Source organism: Camellia sinensis, chromosome 14 (assembly GCF_055761805.1).
Source record: "Camellia sinensis isolate YWXY chromosome 14, ASM5576180v1, whole genome shotgun sequence".
NCBI classification, from domain to species: domain Eukaryota; kingdom Viridiplantae; phylum Streptophyta; class Magnoliopsida; order Ericales; family Theaceae; genus Camellia; species Camellia sinensis.
The window spans coordinates 75,063,511-75,075,989 of record NC_138974.1 but is presented as its reverse complement, the minus strand read 5'-3'; the positions used below and the strand labels follow the sequence as shown (position 1 = coordinate 75,075,989).

The 12,479-nt window shown below is 28.2% G+C and overlaps 1 protein-coding gene across 1 annotated transcript; it reads right to left on the bottom strand.

Annotated features, from left to right (window-relative positions):
- Window positions 1-915: 915 nt before the first annotated feature.
- Window positions 916-8,249, bottom strand: LOC114279563 (MLO-like protein 6). Its single transcript, XM_028221813.2, has 14 exons — window positions 7,901-8,249; window positions 7,125-7,182; window positions 6,745-6,995; window positions 6,309-6,425; window positions 6,123-6,183; window positions 4,965-5,053; window positions 4,023-4,097; window positions 3,610-3,754; window positions 3,052-3,092; window positions 2,703-2,876; window positions 2,540-2,575; window positions 1,998-2,065; window positions 1,818-1,878; window positions 916-1,580 (listed from the first exon to the last, which is right to left on the bottom strand). The coding sequence occupies exons 1-14, from the start codon at window positions 8,021-8,023 to the stop codon at window positions 1,089-1,091; spliced, it is 1,791 nt and encodes a 596-aa protein (XP_028077614.2). The 5' UTR covers window positions 8,024-8,249; the 3' UTR covers window positions 916-1,088.
- Between the last annotated feature and the right edge of the window lie 4,230 nt (window positions 8,250-12,479).

Below are 12,479 nucleotides of genomic sequence, written 5' to 3'. Positions count from 1 at the left end.
TCATCTATTTTACATATTACTTAATCTAGAAAATGAGTTTAAAAAATGAACTTATATATCATTTTTGCAACAATTAGAAAAAAATTCAAATTTAAGTCTTGTAACAAAATTTATTGATTGAAACCCTAGTATTTTGATTTGTTTTTAATTTAAATTATTAAACTATATTCATTAAGTAAAATTGATGAAAAATATAGTATTTTAGTCATTAAACTTAATGTAGATATACATAAAATGTCTAAAATACTATTTTTATTTAGTTTAATGATTAAAATACTAATTTTTTTGTTGATTTTACTAAATGAAAATAGATAAATAATTTAGATTGAAAACAAATCAAAAATTTAGATTTTAATTTGATACAATTAAAAATTTAGGATTTATTTTGTTATAAGATTCAAACCTTGATTATTTTTTTTTTTTTTAGTTTTCTGATCATTTTTGTTTGTATAAACAGTTACAATTTTTTACAAAGTAATAGAGAGACGTGGTTTTTTTTTTTAAAAATAAAGTGATTTATATTTAAAATCATATTTATTGTTTATTTAAAAAAACATATATGTTCTTATGATTATTAAATTATTTTAATTTATTGCAAAGAAGACTTGCGCAAAATGAATTAATCAAACAATTGAAATGACGGCCCAAACACATTATTGTAATCCACAACTGGAGACAAGCCGTAAACGATGGTCTTTATTTATCAGAAGTAATATTTGTGTTCGAGTTTTACAAGAAATATACAATGAAAAAAAAGTAAAACAATTGGAAGTTATAATTTGCGACAATATTAGGTATCATGAAAAATCTTTCATGAAAATAATCATAAAAATTTTATAACTCTTGGATTACATTTAGAATAAAATACCAGATACTAATCAAAATAATCTAAGGATCATAAATATTTCATGATCATTTTTATAAAAAAATTCTCATGATCCCTAATTTTTCTCCATAATTCGTGTATGTCAAATGACAATTGAGCAGGCAAAATTTCGCCCAAGCAAAAAGTTGACAAAAGAACTGTACTTTACAATACACAAAAGTTTTTATCTTCAATATTTATCTTAATAACACATATTATTATTTCAAGTACTCTTTCTTCTATCAAATGAAAAATCTTTATGTCCTATATTTATCTCATGTTGTTGAACACGCTCACTCTCGGTTTGTGGTTGTTGAGCCACTTGGCTCAATCTTGCCACCTCATCATCGTGTTCCACGTAACCAAGTTCAATACGGTATTGGTGGTGTGACGATGATCCATCATCGCCATCCCGGCGATCGTGGTGGTGATGGGAGGGCGAGTTGGGAGAGTCCTCGGTCTCCCAATGTTCCTCCACATCAAAATTTGTTCTCCTTGGTGATGCTTGAAGACTACTATCCATCTCTGCCTTGTAGTGGCGGAGGAGGTGGACCGGGGAGGTGTGGTGGGATGGTGTTGCTGGGCGGCTCGACATAGGGGTGGCTTGGCCGGATTGTTGGTTATGCTTGATATGTTTCTTGGCGGAGTGGTGCCAGTTTCGGAGAGCAATTGCTACTCTTTCGTTGAATATTGTTGGCTTCATTGTCGAACCCATCTGTGTTCATACCATGATCTTATAAGTTTGAGTCTTTGTTGTCAATAACTAGACATAAAACAATTTATAACGATTTCTTTTTAATGTGATTACTTTACCCTTGATTTATATTCAATTTCCTAACCAATATTACTAATTAAATTGAAATGATACAATGTGAAAAATTGAATTACAAAATTTAAATAATTGAACTAGATTGATACATACGGTGCGCGTTTTTAATTCATAAATTCGTACCTGTGTTACAAGAGCATAGAGAGGGAGAGTGACATAGCTGCAGAGAATTTGTGTGATAATCCTGATAGATCAAATCACGACCAGTCAAACATGTTAGATATCAAAAGACCATCCTAATTAAACAATTTCGATGATATAAGTATTAAACAATCGAAGGGTGAGGAAACTAATGAGACTCACCCCATTGAGAGTCTGATGATCACGTCCTCCAATTTTTCATGGAAACAAGACTTGATTTTAAATTCATACTGAAAAAAATAAAAATAAAGGGAAGATATATAGATTAATCATATTGTAAGAGTGAAAACTTGTAAATGGAATATTATATTTCTCACTAATTTATAAGAAAAATTTATATATATGCTATTTAAAATGAAATTTTAGATCCAAATTTAGCACCCAGTCCAAATGTGTGGATTCCTTTGTGTCAAATAATATGTCTAGGAGAATCCATATAATGTGTGATTTACATTTGAAAAATATAATTTATGAGATATATGTGTCATATTCCGTCCTAATATTGTTATATATCAAAAAAAGAGAAAAGTTTGAGTCTTTAACACATTAGTCAATTCCCACTTTCGACTTAATAATTCCGCTAACTTATCATTTTCCATTTATTTAATTAGTATAATTTATTTATTTATTTATTATAATTATTATTATTATTTTGGTATTATTTTTTTGTATAGTAGTTGAATAGGAGAGGTTGGGGGCCTTACCAAAGTCCATGTCAAGAAGGCAAGCTGAAATGCATTCTGCAAAATCGGTGGACCAAACAAAGAAACCACATATGATCAATATCATGTAAAAGATGGGCCATGCTCTATTAAATCTATATATATGTACACCAGAGAGAGATAGAGAGAGAGAGAAGTGGGGGACCTGAAAGAGAACGAAGTTGATGAGGAAGAGAACGAGACGAGGACTGTTGAACCAGAAAAGGTGATCACCAGGCTCCACCACCGGGACTCCCCTCACTATCTCACCTCTCTCTTCTATTCTTTTTCCCATCTTTGTTATTATCACCTGCAGCTTCGTCCCCACCATTAGAATTATCTGCATCCAATTCCATCATGCACCCATCATTATCAGTATCGATCCCATTTGCGGACTCCACAAAAAAATTAATATAAAACAATATGATCAAGAAAATTACTATATAAACCCCACCACAACTAACAACTTAAAAAAAAAATATGATATGTTGTGGGTATAGAGAATATTTGCTTACAATAAAGGGGATAAATGGTAGCCACAGATAGGAATACCAGCCTGTCCACAGTTCATTAGAAAAACATCTTCATTAGTCAAAGAAATACAATAGAAAGAGTTGTTCACAAAGAATTCTACCTTATGCTATACATACATTTCAAGAAAAACTATACAATAGTCCCGGAACAAAAAATTATACAATAATCACATTTCAAAGGCTATTATACTTATGGCTCATGGAACAAGAAAAAATAATAATAATAATAATAATAATAAAATAAAATTATGGAAATAGTTTTTTTTTAATGATATGTGCATAAAAATGTGAAGAGAAAAGTGCACAAAAAATTAATGTGTAGAGCAAATTTATTATGGGTATTGTGAGGATTACTTTCAAAATGAATTTGAAATACACAATAATTTACTGTGATTTTTTTTTTTCTTCTTTCCTAGTAGTCGTATAGTGGAAGTGTCACGCTGTGCTAAATATTTAATTTAAACGAATTTATACTTTGGTGAATTAAGTAACTAATTTATCAAACTCAATCGACATAAATGATTATGGACTAGTACTCACCATGGGTGTTGAAGAGTAGGAATATCACAGCAAAGAACCAGATTGGTGGACTGATGCCCACAACCACCTTGAAATCCTCTTCTAGTGATCTTTTGACGTACTTCTGGAAATCAAATCTTGTATGGCTTTGTGGTGACAAGTGTGCCTTAAAAATACAATACAAAAGCATTAGTGAAATCTAAAATTTCTTAAAAGGGAAAATATTCACAAATAATTTTTTCTTTTCTTTTGTCCAAAATAATGTGCCAAGAACATTTGTTAAATTACGACTCATGATAGTTAGTGTGTTAGTTTGAAACAAAATCACTACGAAAAATCAAGCCGTTGTGTAAGATAATTATGTACAAAAAATTGTGCTTAGAAATAAATTATATTATGTATGGGTGTGTGTGAGAGAGAAAAGATGAACTTACCATGATGAATCCATGTCGCAGGGTCAAGTAATCAACTTTTGGAACCGATCTTACAAATTGCCTGAAGAAACACACCTGAAACCAATCCAAAAACTAGTGTCAATTATTAGAAATAAATTTTTTGGGGGGCACTTAACAATTACTTAACTGTCCGTGTTAATAAATTTGAAATGATTATTTAAGAAACTTATAAAGTAATATTCTTGTTGCAATCATTAAAAAAACTCGTGCATTAATGATCACAAGGATAAAATCGTTATTTTAAATTTCACAAAACAAAGTCAAGGTGCACGGAGGAGACCAAGCAATGTAAAGCAAAATCGTTATTTTAAAATTTCTTCGTAATGACTGACTTTCTCTCAAGAGGGGCATGCATGGTACGACCGTTATTTCCATTTTCAACTTTTGGTACGTCCAGAATACCGTTTCTCAATTTAATAATATGCATCAAATCTATGAAGAAGACAAAAAATTAATAATACACATGCGCTTTTTTTTTCTTTCTTTTTTACATAAATTCAACACTAGCTTTCCAGATTTTTCAACAATTTTCAAGCCTTCTAGTAATATATGGAATACTAAACGATGTAATATATAAAATCAACAGGTATCATGAAATTTTTTTTATAAAAATAATCATGAAAGCTTTGTGACCTTTGAATTACAGTTAGAATAAAGCACCACACACTAATCAAGGTAATCCAAGGATCATAAATCTTTCATGATCATTTTCATGAAAAAAATTTCATAATCCCTAACTTTTATCGTATAAAATAAGCAAATTCTTCATTAAATTACTATTACTTTTGTCAGGACAAAAGAAAATAATAATAATAATATTCAAACTTTTCTTTTCACTTGCAAACATTTCTCAAATAAAATAATAGAGAGAAATAGACCTGTAAATGAAGAATATGATTAATTAAAAAACGGGTGACTTACAATCCAAATGAGAATTGGTGAATTGGTCCAGAACCTCAAGTGCCTTCTCCCAAATGAAGTCTCTCTTGCAAATCTGAATCTCTCTGGATCTGCATCACACACATATACACAACAACCCATCACAAAAAAAAAAAAAAACTTGTAATGCAACATTCATTGACATTTATATACATATATATATATGTATATATGTGTGTGTGTGTGTTTTAAATAGTGATATCGGAATACAAATTTGTTTCAGTGTAACAAATATCAAAAGTATAGAGTAATACAAATCAAGAGTCAAGTATTAGCCGCAAATTATTTTTTTTTTTAGAGTAGATTGAAATGGTTTTATCAACTATTAACAAGGCGTATTGTCTGTGAATAGACTATAAATTTATGGGGTGCTTTAAAAAATTAATAAAAGTTTGACTTTTTTGATTAAAAAAAGTAAATAAAGTAAAAAATTACTATAAATTTATGGGGTGCGTTAAAAAATTAATAAAAGTTCGACTTTTTTAATTAAAAAAGTTAAAAAGTAAAAAGTTAATTTTTTTAGCTTGTTGCCAAAAAGAACGCAACCAATTGACATGTAACTTTCATTCCCATGGGTATAGTCGAGTGGATCGATAATATGAAAAAATAAAATAAAATAAAAAAACCCAAACCAATATTTAATATCATTCGATGCATTAATGCATGCATAGATAATTCGTTTGTATGATTGCTATATTTTGAGCATTGACCAAACCAAACCAATATGTCTGAGCATTGAACATTGCTAGTGTTTTGGGAATTTGGCTTTTAGTTACGTTTTTTAGATTTGTAATAAAAGTTAAAAGTTGATTTTTTGTATTTAAAGGTATTTGGGAAGTTGATTTTCAGCCACCGGTGAAATTATAATTCTATCACTCATAGGTCAAAATGTGCTACATGAATGAAGTTGTAAATATTTTAAATTGAATAAGATAGTTTAGTCATTTTATTATGATTTGACATCATAAACAAATATTATTCAAAAAAATCAAAAGTAACTTTTTACCAACTTTCTAAATCACTTGTCTAAAAATTAAAAAATTTAGTTAAAAGTTAAAAAGATATTTTTTACTATCTTTTCAAAATAAGCCATAATATGATATATCACCGGGTTCACCGAATGCAGAAATTTCGACTTACCATGTGAGAACTCGTACTCAAGTGTTCTTGTTTCCTTTTCCCATTTCTTCCAACTTCTCATCTACAAACCCAACAAACACACTCAATGTAACATATAACATATATATATATATATATATATAGAGAGAGAGAGAGAGAGAGAGAGAGGGGGTGGGGGGGGGGGAGATGGATATGTGGTTGACATACCTTGGCTCTACCCAAAGCCAAAGTGAGAATACAGTAAAGGACATGAACAACAGCCAACACAAAGATGAAGATGTGGAGTTGGTGAATCCCATCAGCAGACACAAATGGCACTTTATTCTGCAAATAAAATAAAATAAAATCATCACATCTTAACTTACCTTGTTTTGCATTGCATGCACTAAACTATCACAGAAATAAAAAGATATGTAGTCAAGCAAACTGTTTCTAAAAAATATTTTAAATGACACCCATTTTTCAGAAAACATCAACAACACATAAAAAAAAAAAAAAATAAATAAATTAAAATTTTGAATGCTTGAACAAAAACTGAAAATTTATGAAAGGTCGACAGATAGAAGTTTTTAAATTTTTTTTTTTTTTTTTTTTTTTGTAATTTAAGACACATAAAACTAAAATACAATCAAACATGTCATGCCTTGAGCGCGCATTTATCGGTAGTAGCAGTCGCAAGTACACGTCGGAAACTTCGTTCAGAGTTTGTCATTTCTAGAAGCTTCCGACGATTTTGTTCTTTATTGGTTACAACATAGTGGTTTAGTTTGGCCATTTCTTGCTTATTACTACATGGATGCCACGTGGCACCCACACTCGCTGGTATGCATATATCCGAAATGGGACCTTGTAATACTGTTAGAAGCAAAGATATAAACCCCAGCAACATAAGCTCTGCACCCATAATATCAAATATTAGCTTAATACATGTACAGTTTTTTTTTTTTTTTCATGCAATAAGAAAAGAAAATACACGAACTAAATTGATAGAGATATATATAATGTATAGTTCAAAGATTGTACCTGATTTGATCTTTTCAAGTGCTTCATAAAGAGCTGTCTTGTGTTTTTTCTTCAACCACTGTAGATGGTGAAAGAATTTCAATGAAGGTCACTCTAAAATTCATGAGAAGGTATTTTATGTAAAACGTCCTGTCATGACTAACAAATACGTCACCTTTTGAAACCTTCTAGTCCATCTATTAATTTTATAAGATTTTGTTAACCTGTCTCCTTCCAAACATATTTTAAAAAATTATACATTTTTACATATAATAAAGATTATGTATAATTTTTTTTTAACGGTAAACTATCCATAGGTCTTAATAATTAGATTTAATTCTCATCAATTCCTATTGAAAATAAGTTCTAATAAAATTGTTGCTAAAAATAAATTTTTTTTGCATATATTGCTAAAAATTGATAATTAGTGACTTTTTTGGTCACGATTTTTATAAATTGTTACTAAAATTTACAATTAGTAACTTTTTTGGTGACAAATTTTTTAAATTATTGCTGAAAGTGAAAAATTAATGACTTTTTTTAAACTGTTACTAAAACATATAATTATTGATATTTTTTGTAATAAATTTTTTAAATTGTAATTAAAAATTAATAATTACTGATGTTTTTTAATAATATTTTAATAACAAATGTCATTAATTATCATAGTATTTATTAAATAATAAATTTATGTTAAGAATTACATATAAGTCTTCCTTTTTTTTTTTTTTTTTTATAAATATGTATACATTAAAAACATAAACTAACAAGATTCACAATTATGTATTAGTAGGTACCTGTCCTATAAGATGGATGATGTGCTCTATGACAATTGAAATTCCAACCAAAACAAAACAAACCACCGCAACGGCCCACGTCGGAGTTTCTTCCAAGGAAGTTCCGATACTTCCCCCCGCCATGGTTCGCCGCTGCTACTCGGCTGGAATGTTCTAGATCTCTTGCTGTGACTGAGAAAAATTTCTTAGAGTTCAAGAAATGAAAGGTGATTACTAATGCTTTATAATCACATAAACATATACATGTAGACACAGAGAGAGAGAGAGAGAGAGAGAGAGAGAGAGAGTTTGGAGAGAGAGAGAAGGGGAAGAAGGTATATATATAGATAGAGAGAGATGAAAGTGTTTATGAGGATAGAAGGGTAGAATGGAGAAGGGGATGAAGACTTTTGACTTCAGAGACGCGTAAGATAGATAGGAAGATAGACGTATCAAAGAGATTGACTATGTTCTCAAAAAAAAAAAAAAAAAAAAAGACTGACTATGCATCAAACTCAATCTTTTGACTGATCAAAATTCATTTATTTTTATATTATATTATATATAGATTTGTTTGACTTTTTGTATGTATTTTGTGCACATTTCTTTCGACTTATTATTCCAATGTTGTGAATTTGGTTTTGTCTCGTTCATCATCTGACAACATTAAAGCAAACATTATCATAATTAAATTTACTTACAATCTGATGATATGTCATCACTATTTTCACTTCCTATGTATTAAATACTACCACTTGTAAATGTCTCTTTAAATAATAAATAAATTTCATACAAAAAAAATTAATTATCTTAACAGGTGAATTACATTTGTGATATCTTGTATTGTTTTTCATGTGTTAATTCTAATTGTATCAATTTTATTTTTGAAATTTTCATATTGTATTAATTTAATTTAATTGATAATATATTTAAGTTTCTACGAAAATCAAGACCAAATTGATTGAATTAATGTCAGAGCAAAACTCCATATACAATGGTCCAACACATGAATTGATAGCACCTAAAAAGTTTCAAACCTAAGACTTAGAGAAGAGTAAATTCCCAAGTCCCAAGCCTACGCTACTAGGCTAACCAATAAACGTTCACTATGATGAAAGTTGCTTGAATATTTTACCTATTAATTAGACTAAGGCTAGGTTTGGCGTCTCCTAAAAAAGTCAAAAAGTCACTATCTTATTTAAATCATATCATCTTATTTAAGTCACATCACTTTTCTACCACATCACTTCAAACATAACCCATATTTCATAAAAAGTCAAAAAATACATTTATTTAGAACATTTCAAACAACCCCTAAATTAACACAATATAAAATATTCAGGCAAAATTAATACAATTAAAATTACATAAATTAAATACTAAATTGACCCAAAAAAAGAACTACAAAAAAAAAAAAAAATAGGTATAATTTATTGTCTTTTAATAAAGAAGACTTGAACCCATTTTCGTTATATTTATAAATTTATCTTCCACCTATTAAAAAAAGGATAAATTACACCAACATCCCTTAAGGTTTGTTATTAATACAGATTCCCGCTTGAAGTTTTGGAAATTACAATGCTCTCCTTGTCAGATTTTGTTGGCTAACATCCTTAACAAAAAAATTGAAATGGCTGTATTATCCTTCCATGTCATCTCCTCTATATTGCATCACAACTTGATGTAAAACAACAATTGTTGAGATTGCTTTCATGTGGATGTGTTGACAGAGATCATCAATATTGTGAATAAGAATCTAATCTTGCAACCCCCTCAACCCATAACAACTTGCCACTATGCATCACTACAATATTTCAAACTCTGACAACAACCTCACTTCTCAACCCATAGCAAGTGGGCACTATACATCACCACAATATTTCAAACTCTTACAACAACCTCACTTCTCAACCCATAGCAAGTGGCCACTCTGCATCACTACAATATTTCAAACTCTTACAACAACCTCACTTCTCAACCCATAGCAAGTGGCCACTATGCATCACTGCAATATTTCAAACTCTTGCAACAACCTCACCAACTACCACAATTCGTCCGACTCTCTGCCAAGCCCTAGATAGTAATATAATTCAACCCCCAAAAAACAGAACAAAAATACAGACAATTGCGTTCAGGAATTCCTTCAAATACATGGTATGCACCTACACCACTTACCCCCAAACAATAATACATAAAATCCTGAGCCCTATGATCAATCAAACAATAAATAAATAAAATCAAAAACACAAAAACAAAAACAAAAAAATCAGGTATAGCAACTTCTAAATGATATCATTCTTCTGTATTTATTAATTGTTTATTTATATATTTTACATAAGCCTTATCATCAATCCATGCAAGCATGCTTTTGGACCCAACTTCTGAAATTCACATGACTTTGAACATGAGCTTGTTGAACCAGTGTTATGTTGTTATCTAAAATTAGAGAAGCTCAATTAATGAATTCTTTAATAAAATTCAAAACAGCAACAACACATTGGGAGTTCATCTAGTGAATGCTGTGGAATCCAATATTGAGAGAGAGGGTGGTGATGGTGATGAGAGCAAAGATGGAGCGATGGTGTCGTACAGACGAGCCTGGCCCAGAGATGACGGTTGCCGCGGATGATGGTTGGCCCAGAGATGACGGTTGCCGCGGATGATGGTTGCCCGTTGGATTGGAGTCCTCCAATTTGTTTATTTTATAATCATTGGCCTACCCCTCCAATTAACCAAATATAGTACAAATTAATTGTTGATTCGTGCCATACACGTATTTTTTTTAAAAAAATATTAAAAAGTATAATGTGTGTTATAAAAGAATAATTTTAATTTAAAATTAAAGTATAATTTTAATTATTTATTTTGATAATATTGACGCTATCATTCAATAAAATTATTACTTAAATACTTATATATATATATATATATATATATATATATATATTTTAATTTTAGTTAAATTATTTGTGTATTTTGATAATTTTAGTTCTGTGTTATTATAAAAGTATAATTATCATATAATAATTTTGTATGATATATGTTAAATTATAAAATAGTAAAATAAATACTCATTTTGATATTAAATATAATAATTAAATTAGAAGAAAAATTAGTAATATAAAATTAAAAGTAATTCTAACTATTTAATTTTCTTTTATATTCATTTAGAAAATAAAAATATGTAGAAATAGAAATTATATAAAATTTATTGAAAAAATTAAATATAAATATGCTGTACTTGGATTACCATATAATGATTTTATATGATATATATATATATATATATATATATGTGTGTGTATATATAAAAATATAACATTATAAAATAAACATTCTTAACTAAATTAAAACATCAACTATATAAAATAAATTCAACAATTACTAACCAAGAAAGAATCACATAACAAAATCCAAACTCAAAAAGAAAAAATAATAAAAACATCCAAATCACACATACATCTCAGTGAGTGAAGTGATTAATAATCTGTAATATAATATCAAAACATAAAAAAATTAATTGTTCAACAATTGAAAAAACAACTCAAGTAATAAATCCAAACTTTAGAAATTCATCAGGTTCATCGAGAATATCATTGTTGTGCAGATTTTTCCTCCTGTGAGTTGTGATTATATAAAATAATGTAAGAAATAAAATATAATTTCATATATAGAATCACTATAAAATTTAAACGACAAATCCATAACATAGTTTAATATAGAATTAATATTTGGTATAGAATAATGCACATGAAAATAAGAAGGAAAAAAGAAAAGAAAAGGCAATTTAGCATTAAAAAAAATCCTAATACCCTTGAAAGAATTAAGAAAAAGACGTAAAATGCAAAATTGGTATTGAGTTGAGTTTGTAGATTATCTCAGATTATTATGAAAAATATATGGAAAAGAAATATTTGTCAAGTCCATATAAAATAGATAAAGTTTGTATAATTTAAATTATATTTTGGTTTGTGTAGAACTCTATATATAATTAAGAAAATACATGCTAACGTGGCTCACTTAGAAAAAATGTAAGCCCTTATACGTAAGGGAAAAACACTACTTTTAACAAAATATATGTATATACTAGTAGTTGACCCTGCGTTGCACGGGTTAATTTTTTTCTTTTTAAATAATATTTTATAAAATTAAATTAAATTATTTATATATGTCTATATATAAATTAGTTTTAGAAATATGTTGCATTATATGTGTTATAAAAAGAATAATATATATCTATGTATATATATACAATTATTTAAAATATATATTACGAAATATGCAATGCAATTTTTGTTTTGTTAAACTATGAAAGTGTAGTTTAAATATATATGTACATATATATGATACTTTTGTACTTAATTTCAATATAATAAAATAAATATTCATTTTAATATAAAAAATAATAATTAAATTGGAGAAAAAAGTCCTTTAAAATTAAAGAATAATTCTAAGTATTTCTTATGATAATCTTAACTTTATCGTTCTATAAAAGTGTTATTTAAACAAATATTTATAATAATTTTATTTCAATTATTTATGTGTATTTTAATAATCTTAGCATTATTGTGCTATAAAAGTGTAACTGAAATAAATATAT